Below are 21,451 nucleotides of genomic sequence, written 5' to 3'. Positions count from 1 at the left end.
CATTTTGAATTCAGTCGTGTCTGGAATTTATTTCCTTCTCCTCCGAATTCCCTTCTCGCCGCGCCCTTGCACGAATACGCGAACCGCTGGAAATTGCTCGCACAATGGAGTCGGAGGAACGGAGAACGCGGCGAGAGGAAGGAAGAATTCGCGAGGTCTCGTGGGTGGCCTTGGCGCAAGGGTTACCGCAAAAATATATATATATAAAAAAATGTGTTCCGACGAAAATTTCCAAAACCGTTCGTTCTTGTGATCTCGGGTTCGCATGGAATTCGGTCGCGGATTTGCCTGCAGGAATCACGTATCTTTTGAAAATTTTCAAGTTTCTCTGTGTTCACAAAAAAAAAAAAAAGACTGAAGTGATTTCGTTGGTGTGCATGCTCTCACCCGTTTCAGAATTATTTTTTTTTGCTGAAATACGTTTTTTTATGCAGCTGAGCATCTAAATACTTGTAAAAATCTTTTTACGTATTTTAAAACATACAGTGGAATTAACATTTATGAAAAAAATAACTTTCGTTTTACCACTGATATAGGTTTTCGTAGCTGGGTAGCTGCAATAAACTTATTAATGACCAATTTATATAAATATTCAATTATTTCCTTTTGCTATAATAACAAATCACGTTTTAAAGAGAATATTATGAAATGCCAACACGCATATTCTAGACAAATGATTTTTTTTCACCTAATACAATTACTGTTTCTTAATTAGTTAATAAAATTACAAACCACCACAAACCTGTATAAGGCCGGTATTCCACTGTAAAATATTTTATAAAACATCTTTTATAAAACTTCTTTGACCAAGATCCTTTTATAGTGTAATAGGTCATATTTCATAAATTATATCTTTTATAAAATTTATTTTATAAAATGTAATAGGTTGGCATTACATTTTATAAAAGAATTTGATTGTTTACATCGATTCACGGTAGTAAATTTTAAAAATGTCCACTAAGCCCACAAATAAGTACATTTGGAGTGTGGAAACGACAAAAATGTTGATTGCTGAGTATGAATGTAATAAAATGCTGTACAGTGCAAAGCACGAAGATTACAAATATAGGAACAAAAGACAACATCTGTATAAAACCATCGCTGATGCTATAAACAATGTTAAACCTGGCTGTTCTATTGAAGACGTAAAAAAGAAAATAAATACACTACAAACAATCAAATGCTATGCAATTACAGACTACTTATTTGACAACAATATTTTATGTAGTGTACTTGACAGCCTAGAACTTTTATAAAAGAAGCACTAATCAAATATTTTATTAAAAGATGGAAAATATATTTTATAAAAGATGTTTTATAAAATATTTTACAGTGGAATACCGGTCTATGTCAATACAATTCGGAACAAAGCATGATTGAGTAAAACTTGGTTTCGAGAGATCAATTCTTTTAAAGAGAATTCTCTAGCTGTTTTGGTAAGGAGGTCCGAAGCTCGATTCCGGTTTCATGCGCAGAGATGCGGGTTTGTTCCAAACAGTTTTTCCAGTCCCTTCTTCAGACAAAACACTGTTGCAGTTCCTAAGAAACAACCCCTTCCTTCATTACCCACCTAGCAAAGTGATGATTAATGATTCACGTCTGCATTTAGCAAATATATATATATATATATAAATAGTATTGTCACGAGTGGTAAAACAGGACCGAAAACTTTTATTTAACTACTATTTACAATTTATTTTAATTAAGCACACACAGTCCAATATATGTCCTTGAAAAAAGTCTTTCACCGATCAGTAAGGACCGGAAAATTTCGCGGGTTCAATGACCTGTAGGATGAACTCCATAGTTCTTCTTACACTCGGGCAGATAACACCCTCTCATTGGCTGCTGTCTGGTGAGACATCCCAACGTAGCAGCCTGTGATTCGATAAAGCTTTGGTTGGGTGTTTCTCATTGGCCCAGAGTCATCCAGGTGAGTTGTCAGTTAATAGCAGAGGCAGCACTGAGGTACAACTTTTTGTATTTTAGCCTATCACGAAATGAATTCGGGATTTTTTCCGGTCTCTACCGATCAGTCAAACATTAACACTGTCCGCTGGAGCTCGGCTGGCCAGTGGCTTGCTCCTCTGCCAGTCTCTGTCCGCTCACCGCAGTCCTCGACAACAACCTCGCACCACTCACACACGCCGCGCCGCTACACCGTCCCGAACCGTCGCTACTGTCGCCCCGACCCGCTACCAAGGAGGGGTCTACCTCGCTGGTATCGCTACCAGACACGCTCTCACTCGCTCGCCCGGCCTTCAGTCGCCCAACAGTCGCTCCGATGTCGCCGCGCTCGGGGGTCACTCACTCGCCCCTATCCCTCCACTCCCTCGGGGAGGCTGGCGTCGCTACTTTTACACCCCTCAGCACCCCTTTGACATGCTGCGTCATCAGGGTCGACCCGACGCCCGAAGCTCCCAGAACTAATGGCGTCCTAGTTACGCCACTCCGCGCGGTGGCCTCTGGGAACCCCGCAGAATCCTCCTGAGGGCTGAAGGGCCAATCACAAAGCGGGAAAATGAGGGTAGCGAGACCGGGCTGCTTATCCGATCTTGCCACCCAGTACGCTCGTAACAGTATTCGCGCGCGAAAAAAAAAATTCATTTTGAAAATTGAATTTTTTTCCCACTGTCAAGCCATTCCTATTTATGAGAGGTACATTATAGTTCGCAGAGTGACGCCGTTCCAAAAACGACTACGGGCAAATCAAATTCCCGCTGCCGCGAAACGCGTGGGTTTAGGAGAAAAGGGGGATTTAAGGTGCTGCTGCACCCTCTAATTTTTGATTGTTTCCCGTGTTTTGTAGCGCGTTTAAGGGAGGAACAATGAGGCGCGCGGCTTTGTCGGGGACCGCCCACCGAGACCAGCCTTCTCCCCTCCACGCGTCGGGCCATTCCCCTCGGGACGAGGGGCTCGTCGTGAAAAGACCCCAGAGGCGCGCACAAAAGGGGAATAATTAAGGGGAAGAGTTTTCGGCCCGGGCGTTCGCGAAATGTCTGCGCGTCGCGCTCGCTAAGAGCATGGGAAGAGGAAGGGGAGGGATTTCCAAAAGTGGCTGCCGGCTGTCGGAGGGGCGTAGCGACGAGAGGGAATCTGGCTTGGGATTGAAAAGAGGACGGGGAGGGGGGGGGGTTATGTGTGTTACCACGGCGTTTGTAGGGGAGGGAGGGGAGGGGAATGAAAAGGCAGTAACGTTAAACTTCCGTTAATTAAGTGGCGGAACTACGCCCGGGATACTATCCCCCTCTTCCCTTCCTCCCGCCGGGCCATCACTAACCCCGCCTCCCGTCATTCCCTTACCCACCGCGCGGATATTTGGCGAAAATTTGATGGCGTCGCGCGAAAGGGGTGGAACTGTCGGTGCCTCGTAGGACCAAGGAGCGCAGCGGCGTGATCACGGAGTAGGGGGAGGGGGGAGTCCCCCCCCCCCCCTTAAACTATATAGCCCCTTACTGAGGGGCCCGCTCGTACTTTCCAAATCTTGAAACAAGATTGATAAACATAAACGTCAAAACTATGTTTCATGAAAAACTTTGTGTTTATTTTAAAAATCTCCGATTATTGTATGCATACGGGACAAAATTTGGGCAGTATACAAACAAACACCCTGTCAAAGGATGAAGTCCTGTATCGGATAAAATCCACGCACAAATACCCTCGTGCCACAATTCCTCTTCGAAAATTCGAGTTAAAAAATTAAACCTGTAAATGGTTTCAAATTTTGTAATACTTTTCGTACTTGGACACCTCACAGATATCTCGGAGGTTGATAAATAACGCCGTAACTCCAGAAGCTCAACTTACCACTTGGTGGTTTAGCCAGGAGACTTGTATCTCAATTATATCAGGATATTTTACATCTATGAGTAGCAGGCTTTGGGAAGAACTTGACCAGGCGAAAATGCCATTGATAAACTACACTACTTTGAAAACAGGTTTCGAAAAATATTTTTGGAATAACTACGAAGCATGATTACTTCGCGCCTTGCCTACTGCATGAATCTGTGTGTAAATGTGTGCGACTGACTGGTGTTAATTCAAGCTATTTTCATTTTCTTTCTTAGTTTTGCAACGTGAAATAATTTACCTTGTATTAAATTACAGAGTAATGTATAAACTAGTTTTAGTTGGATTTTGTAATGTTTTACTATTTTTTTAATTAACTAAGGCTAAGGTTTGGTTTTAAGCACAAATAAATTGGTAAGTCATGGGGAAAAAAGATTTCTGTGACCTACCAGCTACGTACGAGTCCTGAAAACTAGACCGAAAGAACAGAGTTCTGTAACGTAAATCTATAAAACTACAGCAAAATATGTATCATATGTATATATCATGCTCTGCAATTAATCTACAGTTAGCGAGATCCTAATATCTGAATTTCAGTGGACTTCACAAAATAAATACTTGGGGATGTACAATTAGAAAAATCTTTAGAAATTAATTGCAGAAAAAATTTACCTAGAAAGGGTGTCCATATTCTACGATGTCAGGAAAATCTGAGTAAAGTCACGGAAGCTGTAATTGGTCATTTAAAAGTGTGTGGTTTTCTTTTAATATTGGAAAGTCGTGGAAATTTCCGAAAGATAAATATTTGAGGGTAGAATATTACACACCAGTCTGTCATCAGCCAGAGACTGTGAAATTTTTTCTTTCTTTGAGATGCTCTTTTTTATGCATAGTCATACACACTACGAAATGGTGTACGCAAAGTTCTGTTTGTTTTTTTAATAAAAAAGTGGAGAGAGAACCAGTTCAGCTATGGGGATGCTGGATGCTAAATATTCTTTATTCATTTCATAAAATTGGTGAAGAAAAGTGAATCATCATAAAACAAATATCAGTCAGGGAATTGTGAGGGAAATGTTACTACGTATTTGTGTGGAATGCCTGTTTAAATAATGTTACGATTTATTATATTGTGGGGAGAACTGTGTTTGTAATGGATAGCCCAATTAAGTTTTATTACACAGTTTTATTGATTACTAATATTTACATAAACAATCTTGTTTAAAAATGCCTAATCACCAATTAGTTGTACTTAAAAATGTATATTCCCCAAGTCACTCAGTGTCTGTCAATTTCTTACGGGGTCACACTCCTCGCGGAACTCACGCGGCACACCCCGAGGAACTCTTTGTCACCAAAGACCTGTAGCCGAACTCTTCGCCGCACCTGCGGCACTCTCTCGCCACTGTCGTGGGACTCCCGCCGCTCCCAAGAACTCACACGCCCAAAGACCCCATCACGCGAGGCCGGCGTCCCAGCTTAAATAGTCTCTGGCGCCCTTCTAGAACTCACGAGCGCAGCTGGAGCCAGTCGCGATATCCCGTGCCAACCCGACGCCCGAAGCATCGAGAACAGAGGAATTTTCAAGGCCGCTCAGCGATAGCAAACCGGAGCCCGAGGCAGGACGATGTGCCGCGAACGGTGGGGAGAAAGGAGGGAGTAGCGTGGCATGCCTTACGTCACACGCGCAAGAGCTGCCAGCCAGCTATCCGAACCTGGCATCGCGGTGTCTTGGTCTCCCGCGTTCGTAACAGCATTAATCCAAAAGAGTGTCTAATTAACGTGTGATTTAAGGGTCGTGGTTGCGGTACCGCGACAGGCTTAGGGGCATACCTACCTCGCACACTGGCCTCGTCCATCCAGGGCACGAGGCTTCCCTCCGAGCAGCGCCCGAGCGAGGACATCTGCATAAGCCATTACCCGGGTCCGCCGCCAGATCGATCACGCAATAACTCAGAGCGCACTCAGCTGAGAGAGCCGCCGCGGCGATGAACAACGACCGCGCCTCGGACGGGCTGCGACCCCGGTCCCCCGTCGTGGGCCCCGCTTGTGGAGGGTGGTGTGGGAAGGGGGGGGGGGGGTACCGGCTCTGGATAGGCCGTCCGTCGCACGCCAAGGACGCAGTCTCGAAACACGGCGACAAGGGTGTCGTGTCCCGCTCCACAGGTCATTCTTTCATATCCACGATCCACGCCGTTGAACGTACCGACTCTTTGAGTGGCTCAAATTTAACAAAGTGAACACGTGTATACATCGCATACTTTTTGCATTATTAGCTGGCAAATTTGAATTTTTTTTTTACTTTTTGTGCCGTGAGGATAAGTAAAATCAAAAGAAAAATAGAACAAGAAATATTTGGTTTAAAATCAATTTTACTGGCTGCTATATGATATTGTTTAATTTATTTACAGAAAAAATATATATTTAATTTTGCCTAATATTTTAAAATCAGGATTTTTATGGTTTTAAAAAGGCTAAATAGATATTTATCAAATAATTTTAAACCGTACCGATCAGTAGCCAACAGCATTTCCCTTTAACTGAAAAAAAAAAAGAATTATTATATTTGGTTATCCTTATCAAATACAACTTTAGATGAGAGAAAAAATTAGCAAAAGAATTTAAGTATTTTAGTAAACTTAAATATATCCTCGAAAATACAATCTCATCTCCTTTTTGAGCCTGGCTTGTTGCACAGGTTAGACTCGAGGCAAAGGAAGGTATCCTACCATCAAATTTACCGGTCAATTTTTTTTTCTTAGATTTAACTTACCTGATTCACCAAGCAGCTCTACAGTTGGGTTCATGATTGAAATATTAAGCATTATAAAACTAACCTGTACACCGAAGAGCAGAAGGTTAAGTATCAACTCAAATATCCTGTTTATGCTCTAATTAGGGGTAGTTTATTCAAAACAATAATGTTAAGCAAGAATGCAGCAATGTTATTTATTTTGAATTTTTGTATTTGTAGGTATCGTCTGTATTTTTAAGGTCATTTCAGTTAGAAATCTTAAACTATTATTTGTTCAACTTAATATTTCTATCCGTGGTGAAATTGTTTATGGTACTTATATGAAATATTTAATTAACAATAATGTAATACTTTAAAAATAAATAAATTACATATATGAACACGACATTAATTTGAAAATTCACTTGTAAACGTTTATAAACACAATTTATATCATTAGTATTCACAAAAACCAATTTTTAATGATTTGGACCAATATTCAATATCAATCACTTAGGTATGAGATTTTAAAGCACCTACACATATAAATTTTTATTTAATGTACCCTGTTTTTTATCCTTTAAAAATTTCGTTGCATGGTGCGCACGCATTGTAAAAATTCACTAGAATCGTTTTTTTCCCCCCTTCATAAATCGGCTATAAATACATAACATCAAAAATTCAACTTACAAATAACAAATATATTATGTGCTTTTAAATCTTACACTTTGGTGACTGATACTGAATCATTAAAAAATATAGGCCTATATATAATTTTTTTCCCGTGGTGAATATTAAAGATTTAAATCGTGTCTAGAAATATTTCAAGATTTTTTTATATTAGTGAGATTAGGGTTGTACTCCTTTAGACACGTTATGAAAAAAATTATGAGAGTGAAGTTTTACGATGGGCGCGCAGAATGCTACAAAACTTGACCGGATTAAAAAAGGCTAAATGCAAATAAAAGTATACATTTGCTTTTAAATCATATTTTTTAGTTATTGATATTAAATATTAATCGGTATAAGTAAAAAAAAAATATTGAGTGTGAATATTTGTGATAGAAATTTTGTTGACAAACTTTTGAACTATATTTTAAATTGTATTTATGTAAGTGTATGATTAGGAATTATTGCATTATTGTTTAATAAATAATTAAAATTAATAATAAATCTAAATAAAACATCAGCATATTTTATGATTTATCAATATCAATTAAAATTTATCTCGATTATTTTATTAAATAAAAAATTCATTTATATGCGTATGTATATTAATATTGAATACTAAGTATTTATTTAAAAAATTTAATTTTATTGAATGTATACTTAAACAATTGTAGTTATATTATTACTTTAGTCATTTATTATTTTATTTCTATTAATTATTTTCATGCAAAAAAAAACGTTAGTTATTTACTACGCCACGTAGGTACTACGTATAACTTACGACGCATAAGTACAAGCACACATTTTTTTTTACCTGATATACAAACTATTTCATATAATGCTATTATCATATATAACTTGCCACAGTAAAATAGCTATACAGCTAAAAAAAAGTTCATTAATTGAAAATGCATTTTATAGACTCGTACAATAGCAAAAATTAACCAGAAACACATCAGTATATTCAGTTTCCCAATTAATAAAACAACCTAAATATTCAGACCAAATATTATTTTTTTTTTCAATTTTATGTAATTATCTTCCAAGTATTTCATAATTTCTAGACCTGATTCTAATTATTCCATGTTTCTTACTTTCTTTTAATTACGCTCATGAAGTATTTGTGATAATTTTCCTTCCTTGCCTTCGTAGTTTTTTATTTAAATCGCATTAAGTGTGGCATAGTGATAATATTTTTAGTGAATGGTTTTGCCGGGTGCCTTCGGATCTCTTCTGTATTCATGCTTAGTAAAATTATATTATATACATAAACATGTAGGTTTAGTGTCTGGAATGATACATTTATGTTAAGCTTTAAGCTTACTTCTTTCAATCAAATTCTTTCTTTTTTTTAGTTTTCAATTTCCCATCATCGCAAAGAAGCCTCTAAAAGAGATATGGCAAGGGTAATTTGATGCTTCAAAATTGTAGCAAGACGTTGACGTCAAATTTAATTACTTGGTTAAATATACCGTCAGAAAACAAAATTTAATTGGTTTTTGTTACGGAAATGCTGCGCTAATGAATGCGCGAAGAGATTCTTTACGGCATTCATCAACATTTACTTTGAATTTAAGAGAAAAAAATATCAGAAAAATCATTTTTCATTATATTTGCCGCATTTTTTTTTATTATTTGCACTCCTCGTAAGAATTCAGTAAATAATGGGTAGTTAAAATAGCGACTCTTCGAAGTTCGCAGATAATCGTTTTATGTGTGGTCTATTATAATTCTACGGGAGTCGTTAGAAATTACATTTAAATTGGGGTACAAATTGAATAGAATTACACACATCACAGTGGACACTTTTGACTTATTTTAGCCTATAACTCGTTTTTAAAATAAGTGTTTGAGCCATTCACGGGTGGAACTTAAATTATTGTTGGAATTTAATGTACGACAGAAATTTAAAGACGTCGCTGTGAGGTGGATGAAATAATCGCGCGTCGCACTGGCTTCCGTGTCAAGACTTATCGCAAGATTTGCGAATATTGGGGCAGAATGCGTTGTGTGCTAGGTTACATAAACTAAAAAATATATTCAGGACTTTTCTATTATGATATATATATATACTTATTTTATATTAATTGTTATAACTTTATTCCATTTTTAATTAATTTTAACCAACTTGTCGAGCAAAGTTTATGCCTCTAATCTTTGTTGATGTCTAGAGACCAGAAAAAATAGCGAATTCATTTCGCGATAGGCTAAAATACAAATAGTTATACCTCAGTGCTGCCTCTGCTATTGGCTCACAACTCACCTGGATGACTTTGGGCCAATGAGAAACACTCAACCAAAGCTGTATCGAATCACAGGCTGCTACGTTGGGACGTCTCACAAGACAACAGCCAATGAGTAGGTGACATTTGACCGAGTGTACGTAGAACTATGGAGTTCATCCTACAAGTCATTGAACCCGTGAATTTTTCCGGTCCCTATTGATGTCATATTAGTACCTGCAAAATTAGTGGATTCATTCGGTGATAGGCTAGAATTCAAACATATATACCTCTTAGATAATTTTGCTATTGGCTTACTGTTCATCTGGACGAATCTCAACCAGTTATATACCCTCAACCAAAGAAGGATCGAATCACAGACAAACCAGCTGAGACGACTTACAAGTCGGTAGCCAATGAACTTGCGTTATTTGCCCGAGTGTACAGGGGTATGTGCAGTCTATCCTGAAGGCCATCGAAACCGCGAATTTCGCAGGTCCCAACATATTAGTATGTATACTACGAGGGCTTTTTTAAAAAAATCCGATGTGCTATAGAAAAAGACAAATTAAATAAAATTATATTTTTACTATCTAAAGTTCAGTTTGACGTAATCACCAAAACTATCGAGGCATTTGTCATATCGTAACACAAGCTCATCGATGCCTTGTTCGAAGAAGTCAGCCTCCAGTGAGGAGTTATACACATTTACGCACTTTTTCGTTCCATGCGACTTTCGCTATATTCATGAGTAGAGACCTGAAAAGTTTGCGGATTCAATGGCCTCTAGGATAGCCACCATTATCCTCTGTATTTCTCAAGCAAACACGCGTGTTAATTGGGTGCTAACTTGTGAGGCGTCTCCACTGGGTAGGTTGTGATTCGAGGCTTCTTTGCCCAGAGAGATCCAGTTAAACTGCAAGCCAATAACAGAACCAGCAGAATTGTTCACATGTTTGAATTTTAGCCTATCACGAAATGAATCCGCGAATTTTTCCGGTCTCTATTCATGAAATTACTCATACCAAAATTCGTGTACCAAGAGCTAAGATGTTAACACATCAAAACAATTTTTTACACAAGTCCGACATAATATTTTGTGTTGTGCCAACAGGATCAGGAGATAAACTCCATTTATATTCCAAAATTAAATACCCTTGGGGTTACGTAACATTCCGTTGATTTTTTTTAACTTAGATTATTTAATTTCTTTTAATTTATCTGTACGAGACGGTATCTAATGCCCTCACTGACGATTTAAAGATAAGGAACTTCAATGTGTTTCGTCTAAATTTTCAAATTTAAGTTAAGTCTGTAAGCCGTTATCCGAATAGTATACAAGAGGTAGGTGAGGTATGAATAACATAAACAAAACACTGTAATGAATGCACTTTGTACCCTCGTATTTTCGACCGCAATACTTTTTTTTTAGAAAACCTTTTGATGACGTCATAATATTTACATGTAATTATATTAATTATAATGCAATTGCATGAAATGTAAAACGACTTAAACTTTAGTAAAAAGCGTAAATGAGAGACTGAATAATAAATTGGCAAGGTTTTTGTCGTTTTATTATAATTAATCTGGTTTTGGCCAAGCACGCGTGCGCGCTTCGCAAAAACGCACGTTTCCGCGGGGAATTTAAGAAATTAGCGTCGTAACAATTTCCCGAGATTAATAACGGAAAATTACTGAAGGGGTGTGTGCTAAAGGGGGTTGGTGGGGGGGAGGGAAAAGGTCTGTTAGCGGCGGGGGAAAAATAATTAAAATTTCCATCAAACTGATGACCCGGCGTGATAGGCCGCGCCGCAGCTGACTGTGGAGGCGAAAACAATTTACATGTCGAAATTGAGTTAATTTCTCATCTTGTCGGTCGCGCAACGCGCCCGCACCGAAAATAAAAAAAAATAATGTTCGTGGAGGGTGTCGAACCCGGCCGCGAGAGGGGAGCTTCCGCGCCATTTAACCCGCGCCGTCGAGCGCCGCTCGTCGATAGGTCGATAGTGAAACATTGCGGCCCGCGTCCCGTTACATCGCGGCTTGCCCACTTTCCCATCGTGTCTTCCGGAACCAACCCTCGTCGTGCTCAGAATTATGCTCGACGGAATGTATTGTACCTTTGAATATATATACTGTATAGAAGTCGCGAGTGGATAGGATTTACTCTACGTTTTTCAGAAGCGTATGATGAGCAGCTTGGGAACTTCACCGCTGCAGTGCGCTGCCGTAACGCCATGTATCGTCTTAGTTGTTATTTACACGTTAGAGCGCAGCTCTGTCGCCCGCTGTCATTCCCCGCACCCCCCACCCATCATTCACTGCAGCTCAAGGTCGTTCAACGGGAGGGGGAAGGGGTGTTTGAAGAGTTTGACACTTGTCCGCTAGGTACCACCACAAGTCGATGCCCTAGAGATGGTGGCGATTGCGGCGGTGAATTAACCAACTACCTCAAAACCGTATTAGAAATTTTAACCTGGGCTGGCGACTTCTATACAGTATATATATTCAAAGATTGTACTGAATTTTATAATCGTTAGAGACCGGAAAAATTCGCCTGTTCAATGACCTCCAGGATAGACTCCGATATCCTCTACACACTCGGGCAAATGCCAACTGTTCATTGGCTGCTGACTCGTGAGTCGTCTCGACTGGGTGGCCTGTGATTCGACACTTCTATGAGTGAGGGTCTCTAATTGGCCCTCATTCCTCCTGATTAACAGTGGACCAATTGCAGAAGCAGCACTTAGGTATAATTATTTGAATTTTATCATAACACGAAATGAACCCGCGAATTTTTCAGGTCACTAATAATCTTTATTTATGTCGGTGCGCGACATTTGGTGAGAGTAGGGACTGGAAAAATTCGCGGTTTCAATGACCTTCAGGATTGACTACACAGTCCTCTGTATACTCGGGAAGATAACGCCAGTTGATTGGCTGCTGACTTGTGAGTCGTCTCAACTGGCTTGCTTGTGATTCGACACGTCTTTGGTTTGATGGTTTCTCATTGGCCCAGAGTTATCCAGATGACCAGTGAGCCAATAGTAAGATCAGCTTAAAAGGTATATGTAGTTGAAGTTTAGCCTATCGCCGAATGAATCCGCGAATTTTTCCGGTCTCTAGGTAGGAGTAATTTCGTGTAAATTTAAAGAACGTAAATGTGAAACAAATATGATGGACCCACGTATAGCAACACGAACCCGCGAACATTAGGGTACTTACAAATCGCATTGGTGTGCCAAAATGAAACACTATGATAGTGAAACTACCTTGGAATATATTTGATAAACTTAAAAAAAAAATAAGAGAACTGGCTGTTAATAATACACAGTCACATTTTACACCCGATTTGTAAGTTCATTTGCTAGATGATAACACAATAATTTTCTCGTTACACATCACTGGCGAGTACTGAAAGATTCACTCAACATATTTTTTTTGTACATACGCCATTCCTAGTTTGAGCTGTTTGTCACAGAGAAAACACGAATGACGGGAAAAGAAAGATGTTTGCATTAATTAACACCTAAAAAAACAAGCCAAAATCAGCCGAAGTAAAATGTTGAATGTGTAGACAGCACAGAGACCTCCGTGGAAGTAAATAGTCAAAACAATATCAAGCACAGACAAAAAAAATGAATTTGCAACGTCGAAAGACTCGAATCAAAAACAGTAAACATAAAAAAAATGGTTGTCTGTAATGTCGGTTTACGGACGATAGTTTAACGTGACAAAGACATAACAAAACATACTTTTATGAATAAAATTGAATATTTTTTTAATAATAAAAGAATAAATACTTGAAATTATACTAGTAATCATATTTTTAAAATGCAAGAATAAATAACCTTTATTGCCGAAATTATTGTTGTAATAACTTTTCACTTCACTTTATAAACAGGCGACGAAACTGTTCACGTGTAGATGACTTGTAGCGATTTGAAATGCGCGCGTCATCGCGGGCCCCCGGCACTTCGCTCCCCTCATCCTTCTCCCTCCTTTTCTCCCCCTCCTAGTGTTTGTTCAATTTGTACTCGTTTCCCCCACCCTTTCAATATGCGCATGCGCGCGCTGCGGCGCGAGTTTATAAAATATGCTGCAGACATGATGAGGGCTTCTTCTACTGGTAGCCTTTGTGAGGCTTGGTTGTCAGCAGTAGCTGACCAGTTGTTAATTTCACTAGCATGTAGTCCGAGAGCTTCGACTTAGTCTTCGTGCGTGTGCGACCTCAGGGGAGAAATGTAAGTTAAATCGAGTCGTCAGTGAGGCGGTGGCCCTCACCCTAATGTAGAATCAGTATTGTTTAAATTTGTTCTGTCTAAATTCCTTTTCGGCCGCCACCATCAAAAATTGTTTGGATTTCTGCTTTAAATTTAAATTTAACTTAACCTTCGCTTCCGTTTTTATGTTTCTACCTGTCTCCCCCTGAGACGTCGTCACACGTATTTGTTTGGTAATGCTTTTTAAAGAATAATGTAACTTCTTTCTTTCGTGTACCTGCACTTTGCAGTAGTTTTGTAAATGTAATTTTTTTTTGTAAATGTAACTTCAGACAAGGAAATTATGTCCCTTTTTGACGATCGTTGATTGGATCGTTCACTGTGTAGCCGGCTTACCCATTCAAATTATAATTGTCAACTAACTTGTTTTGTCAGAAATGTTAACGTAATATTTATTGTGTATTAATATTGAATTTGTTCTTGCTTTTTGTATTTAACCTTGCATTGGTTAAACGTAACTGTATCTGAATATTAACGTAATATTAATTATGAATTAATATTGAAATTGCTCATGCTTTTTGTATTCAACATTGTCAGAAATGTTGACGTTATATTAATTTTGAATTAATATTGAATTTGTCTGTGTACCTGAAACCTTTTACCTTGATTACCCAACTGCTCCAATCACGTAATCCGCAATCCTAGCCAGGCTCTGGTCTTCCTTCAATCCCTAATAGGCCCCCACCTATTACAGACTTGTAATTAATTTTAAAAATTGCGTTTAGCTATAAAGTTTAAATATAATTATGAACAAGTTTTCATATTAATAAATTGTAATAAAATATCTTTCATCAATTATATGAATCACCATAATTTTTTAGTCAATTGTAACATAACCTATTATTACTGCACTCGCCGACAGCGTAACGGAACAATGTGTGTAACGGGACACTTTTTCGTGCGTGCAGCCGGCGTTCATCGATTTATTAGACGTTATCACGTCAAAAAAAATGATTTAGACAACACACCGACAGTATAGAGACGCACATGCAAACCCAGTGATAAATTAAACAGGTATTCTAACTCTTGACTTATTTTTTGTCCTAGAAATCCTACCAACAGTGTACGCATGTGCTGTCGTCGTTGTGTTGTAAGAATACCTGGTTAATTCCTTCACTGGGTTCGCATTGCGTTGCTGTATTGTCGTTGGTTTTGTCCAAATTGTCTGTTTAGAATCATCGTTGAGTTACTCTGCATGTCGCTGAGTTGCCCAAAGGTTGTTATTTGTATTTACTATTTTTGTTGCAAATGTCTCGTCGTTGATCAGTCCATTGTGTCCATCTGTTCTGAGATATTGTTCTGACTAACTTCTGTATTTTGTCTACTCATATAGGTACATACACTATTTCACACCAGCTGATTTTGACTGGTTTTCATTTTTTGTTTGTGTATTAATATTTCTTCGTAGGCCACGGACGATTTTTTTCCCTACGATTTTTCCGACTTGTATGGCGTATTTACATCTCGAATGAACTTGATATCGACAAGACGTAAGAACGAAGTAAAAACAACAGATGAATCGAAACTTTATTATATATATATTAATATGTATTCATATTTAATTATCATGTCCTTGGTTCGCCTGAAGCGTTTCCAATAGTGACTATACCAGCGAGATAAGCGACCCATTCACGTACGAGTCTGGCTTGGCTCGGCCACCGAAGAAGGCGATTCCAGGTCTCAAAGTAGTTCGTCTCATCTAAAATAGTGAATAAGGGTAACTTTTTAGTCTCGAAAATTGACAAAAAATGTGAATACCATTTGCAAAAATGTCTTACAATCGACAAATGAATTCTCTTAAAAAAAAAAAGACAAATTTATGCATGTATTACTACAAATAATAACAAATATGTGTAAAGTAATACATCCATTTGTCATATGGTACACGATTTATGCTGTTTTAATTTATAACGTCGAAAGATCCTAGACAAAAAATAAACGTGTGATTAAACGATTAATTATGATCGTAAGTTGAATACGAATGAAATAATTTATACAAGACTTGACTAATTTTTTTTATATTGTGATTTTCGAGTTTCTGTTTTGATACAAATTGCTAGAGACCTGAAAAATTAGCGGGTTCATTTCGTGTTAAGCTAAAATTCCAATAATAATACCTTAGTGCTGCTTCTGTCATTGGTTCACTGTTAATCTAGAGGATTGAGGGCCAATTATATACCCTCACTCATAGAAGTGTCTAATCACAGGCCACCTAGTCGAGACGTCTCACAAGTCAACAGCCAATGAACAGTTGGCATTTGCCCGAGTGTGTAGAGGATATTTGAGTCTATCCTGGAGGTCATTGAACCCGCGAATTTTTCCGGTCTCCACGAATTGCTTCCATCAGTGGCGGATGGCGCGAACCAAAGTTCATAGAGACAAAGGGAAACGGTAATAGTATTAGCTTTTACAGATTTTTAACACGATGGACAGTGTTTTAATAAAATTACTTCTTCTCTAAAACAAGGTCCGAAGCCGGGGTTTAGTATTTTTTTCAAGACTTTTTCACTCTGGAAATCGAATGATTAAATAGTTGACGTAGCTGCTCCGGCAACGAATTATAGCGACGAGTGCGAAAACTACGTGCTTCGCTTCCAAAAATGTATTTAAAAAAAAATTGCGTTTAAAATAATGCCGAGCGTGATAAATTATAAAGATTTCTACGCTTAATCATGTATCCGAGTTTTTGTTATAAGTGTATTTGCAACACGAGAACACATACATTTTCTCGTTATTGAGGTTATATATTGCACAGTTTGGCAAAAAGTGAAAGATTGTTATGTCCAGTATGTTTCAAAGTACTTAATTAAAACAGCAAGCTCAAGTACCACAAGATCATGCCATTAGGAAACGTGATACGTAGAGACCTGTAAAATTCGCGATTTCCAATCCCTATAGGATAGACTCCATGATATTCTACGCACTCGTGCAAATTACATCTGCTGATTGGTTACCGACTCGTAACACCTGTTGACTGGAATGATCGTGATTCGCTAATTCTTCTGTTAAAGATTTTTCATTGGCCCAGAGTCCTTCAGATAAACTGTGGCCCAATCACTGAAGCAAAATAATGTCAAAAGTATTTGAACTCTATCGTATCGTGAAATGAATCCGCGAATTTTACAGGTCTCCAGTGATACGGAACCATCACCAATATAAAGACGATAAGTAAGTAATGTACAAATTGTATCTGTAAAGCCAAGGCCACACGCTATGTTCGCAATATTCACTATGTTCGCTATGTTCGCTATGTTCGCTATGTTCGCTATGTTTGCGATATTCGCAATTTTGCTGCGCCAGGTAGCCAGACAGGATAGTCCTAATTCGTAATGTCGGAGAGACGCATGCCGTGGGATTTGAGTGTTTATTCCGACGATGATAATATTCTCTGCTGGCTCTCTCACAGTATGTAAACGTAAAAAGAAATGGAATCATGAATTTAATTTAAAATAACAATAATTGTAATAATCTTATCATTTTATAAGCAATTTCTAGTGAGGATGAAATTCAAATTAATTTGATAGCATTCCCTTAAAATTAAATTCCAGGCATTGTCCTGCATATCCTGCTTTCTATACTCTTCCATCGATTTATTCCATAAACATGGATATTTTCGTAATTTTTCAATTATATTTTCCGTCGAATTGACTGTTTGAAGCAAAAACCCGAGATAAATTAAACTTCATAAAAAGCAAACGCAAAAGTACAGCACTATTCCGCGTGAAATCAGATGATTTGTTTATCTGCGCATGCGCGAAGTCAGCGACGTTTTAAAAAAATAGCCGAGAACCAAACACCTGGCCATGTCGCCAACATAGCGAACATAGCGAACACAGCTTGGTGTGGCCAGTGATACCTAAGAGATGGCAGCTGGCTATATTTTACTCGCGTAGTGAACACTAATCCTAATCTTCATAGCCGTTTATTTTAACTTTTATCCTCTTGATATAAACCCCGAGGGGTATGCAAGAAGGAATTTTCTTTTCCAAATTTTTCGTTCTGTGTAACATTTATAACCACTACTTTCTCTTTAATTATTTATTTTGGTACAAGGGATTAATTCCATTATATATATATTTTTAATTATTGTATAGATTTGCTCATGTAGATTTCCGTTCATCAAATCCGTTTTAAGGCCAGTCCAAATAAAACCCATTTCAAAAAACACATTTTATACTTACTCCGGTGGTTCGACTACCACTACCATGCATAGGAAGAACCACCGAGAAACCTATGTAGGATGCTGTGTTTCTCTTTATGTGGGATCCGTTATTATTTGTTTCTGCTGTATTAGGTACAGTAGAACCTCTCATACCAGACCATGACGGGACCGGGCTATGGTAGGAACGGCCAAAAGGTCGGATATCCGTAGGAGCAAAAAAAAACCTTTCCCAGCTATACAGTACTATGTACAGTAATACGACTTTATTTGTAAAAATGTTGCTGTATACATTTAAAACATTTAATTTTGTTAAATTATAAATGAGAAGACGAATACAATGTAAGCATACCTTATTTAAAGAATTCAAGTAATGTATTTTTGCGGAAGTGTCCCTCCACTTTTCTTTCTACCCACAATAAGTTACGTTACGTTAAAAAAAACATAGAAAAGTACAAGATTATAGTACAAGCATGTTCTACACAAACAATCGCGGCTGAATTGAACAGTTTGCGACACGAGAACACGCAGATGCGTCACATTTTTCAAGTCTGAACAGGCCTGCCAACCACGGGGATACTAGGGTCGGATATCCGGAGGGGTCGCGGTTGTGGGAAGTGTCGGATATGATGGGGTTCTACTGTACTTCCTTATATCTAGAGACCGGAAAAAATTCGCGAATTCATTTTTCACAATAGGCTAAAATTCAAATAGTTATACCTCAGTGCTGCCTCTGCTATTGGCTCACAACTCACCTGTAAAATTCGCGGATTCATTCGGTGATAGGCTAGAATTCAAACACATATACCTCTTAGATAATTTTGCTATTGGCTTACTGTTCATCTGGACGAATCTCAACCAGTTATAAACCCTCAACCAAAGAAGGATCGAATCACAGACAAACCAGCTGAGACCACTTACAAGTCGGCAGCCAATGAACTTGCGTTATTTGCCCGAGTGTACAGTCTATCCTGAAGGCCATCGAAACCGCGAATTTCGCAGGTCTCTACCAATGAGAAACGCCCGACCAAAGCTTTATCGAGAATCACAGGCTGCTACGTTGGGACGTCTCACAAGACAGCAGCCAGCCAATGAGTGGGTGGCATTTGACCGAGTGTAGCGTAGAACTGTGGAGTTCATCCTGGAGGTCGTTGAACATTGAACCCGCGAATTTTTCGCTGCCCTACCCATATCCTGTGTGGCCGTAGCTTAAGTGTCGAGAGAGGGAGAGGGAGAGAGAGAGAGAGAGAGAGAGAGAGGGTTGATGGCCGCGTGTCCGCAGGTGTCGCAGGACGAGAACGTCACCACGTCCACGCTGACCTTGACCCCGACCATGGCGGACCACGACAAGTCGCTGACGTGCCGCGCGGAGAACGCGCGGGTGCGCGCAGGAGTCGAGGAAGACACCTGGAAGCTGGACGTCTTCTGTGAGTGCGCCGCCCACAAGGGAGTACAGGAGAATAAAAACAGGGGGATTGTCTGTAAAGTCGGTTTACGGACGATAATTTTACGTGATAACGTCATAAGAAAAAAAAACTCATGAAAAATTGCATACTTTTTTTAATTGTCAAATATTATATACAGTTTTTTTTTGCAAATTTAATTCAAATGATTTGTTTAAATACAATCACGAACAATTAGTTAAAAAGCCCGCCTTCACCTGTTTTGATATTATAGAAGATTTTCTCGCACGGTGGTCGGCCGGTTCTTGCACGCTCGGCTCAGGCGGAACGTGCCATTTTTTTCGCGCGTGATCCGGCGTTCATTGATTTATAAGACGTTATGACTTTAAAAAAAACAATAGGTTTCACTCCCATTCTAAACACTATCCTTTTTTCCCCCCTTTCTCTATAAACGGTAACTAAGGATTATGACACTACCAACAACACAACATAAAACCAAATACATTTAGTTTTGCCTCGAATTATATCAGGATGTAGGTCCCTTTCAGATTTGATGGATTCAGGATCAGATCTCTTTAATACACTAATGTGTTTAAATAAAATATAGCTTAATTAGTTTTTCGTGTCTCTAATATTAAATTAAAAAAAAATAACTTTTATTAGATTTTAATTGGAGCCTAAAGGTTGTATTCTTTGATGGTACTAAAGAATGTTTTAAAATTCATAAAAATCTTTGGCTCCTTAAAATCGCTGTATGTAGTAACATGAATGCCCATCTAATGCAATACACGTAAATTGGTATTATCTAAACTGGTATGAATACTGAAAGTACGCTAAATAAGAATGTATAATTAGAGCCTTCAAAGAATAAATTTGTTGTTAAATTTAAGCACACATGAGTGGACAAAATTAACATAAATGTTGGTATTAAAACATAAACGTTTACCCTGGTCTCGGCATAAGCGATTCTCACCTTCATTTAAAACCATCTGTAAAATGGTTGAATGTTAAATGAGTCAAAGTAATCATATTAAGAAGATGAAATTACAGTTTTTTCGCAAAAAAATTATTAAATTTTTTTTCTAGTTTAGCTCTGAATGTGAATGAAATTCTTATGTTGGTAGAGGCGAATCGCTAGCGCATCGTAGTAATTATCTAGTGACAGTCCCCAACCCCCCCCCCCCCCCCAATCACTCCCCCCCACCCCCTACCTCATGCAGCGAGGCCGACCCACAGCCTTGCGTGCGCCAATGTGCTTTCAACTGAATACACGCTGTTTCAAAACTACTACCACGAAATCTTTAAGAAAACTTTAACTTCTGTCCGTGTACATATATATATTTCACCAATAATTTATAATATTTACTTAATTTTAGAATTTGTAATATCATCTTCAACTCCTAAATGTATTTTTTTAAAGAGATGTTTGTATTTTTTTCTTCTAAATATTGTAAACTATGTTTGTGTTTATCTGCTTAATGTTGTTGCCTGCTTTGCAGTGCCAGTATTATTTTTTTTTTCTTTTTTGTCAGTTTTTTTTTTAACTTGTTCATCAAGTGTTTTTTTTTTTAAATTTTGTTTCTTACTACAATAATTTTCTGTGTTTGTTTTTTATGTGCATACTACCAAGTTTTCAAAACCGTTCGTATGCATGTGACAATTTATTAATAAAATAACACCTACATGGAGGGCGATATAAGCTGGGGGTGAGTTTTAATTAGCTTACGGGCCTGACAGGGTGTCCACAATCTGCAAACTCAGGGAAATTCAGGGAAAAGTCAGGAAAGTTGGTTTTTTCTTTTCTAAGAAAGTCAAGGAATTACGTTTAAATACTTGGAAATGCATTCGTGTCCTGAATGCCCAAGCCAAAGAAGGCAATGGTTTCACTTCCCAGACAGCCGCCAATCACAAGGAATGAACCGCTGGCGGGGCAAACGATATTACATTCCAACAAGGTCTCAGGTTTTTCCGCGAATAACTCGTACCCTAATGATCATGCATGCTCGCCTCGTCAAAAAGAAGATCGCGAAATATAGGCCTTGCAAAAGTCAGGATTTTGCGAAGGATCGAGCCTATTTTGCCTCTGCTGGATTTAATACGCTTGTTTGCGGGGCTTATATCTTATTGACAAGAGGATTTATTTTTTATGTCTGGAGCTATCTTCTCATCAAAAAGTTCCTTCCCTGCAAAGA

The 21,451-nt window shown here is 38.4% G+C and overlaps 1 protein-coding gene across 1 annotated transcript in view; it reads left to right on the top strand.

The window, feature by feature from the left end:
• The window catches only part of LOC134536344 (nephrin-like), a 680,062-nt gene that overhangs the window by 557,312 nt on the left and 101,299 nt on the right, over nt 1-21,451 (top strand). The window contains exon 7 of the mRNA XM_063376096.1: nt 19,139-19,283. Coding sequence (XP_063232166.1) covers nt 19,139-19,283 — 145 coding nt within the window. The remainder of the gene's footprint in view (nt 1-19,138; nt 19,284-21,451) is intronic.

This window comes from Bacillus rossius, chromosome 10 (genome assembly GCF_032445375.1).
Source record: "Bacillus rossius redtenbacheri isolate Brsri chromosome 10, Brsri_v3, whole genome shotgun sequence".
Taxonomy (NCBI): domain Eukaryota; kingdom Metazoa; phylum Arthropoda; class Insecta; order Phasmatodea; family Bacillidae; genus Bacillus; species Bacillus rossius.
This window is presented reverse-complemented; position numbering and strand designations above follow the sequence as displayed.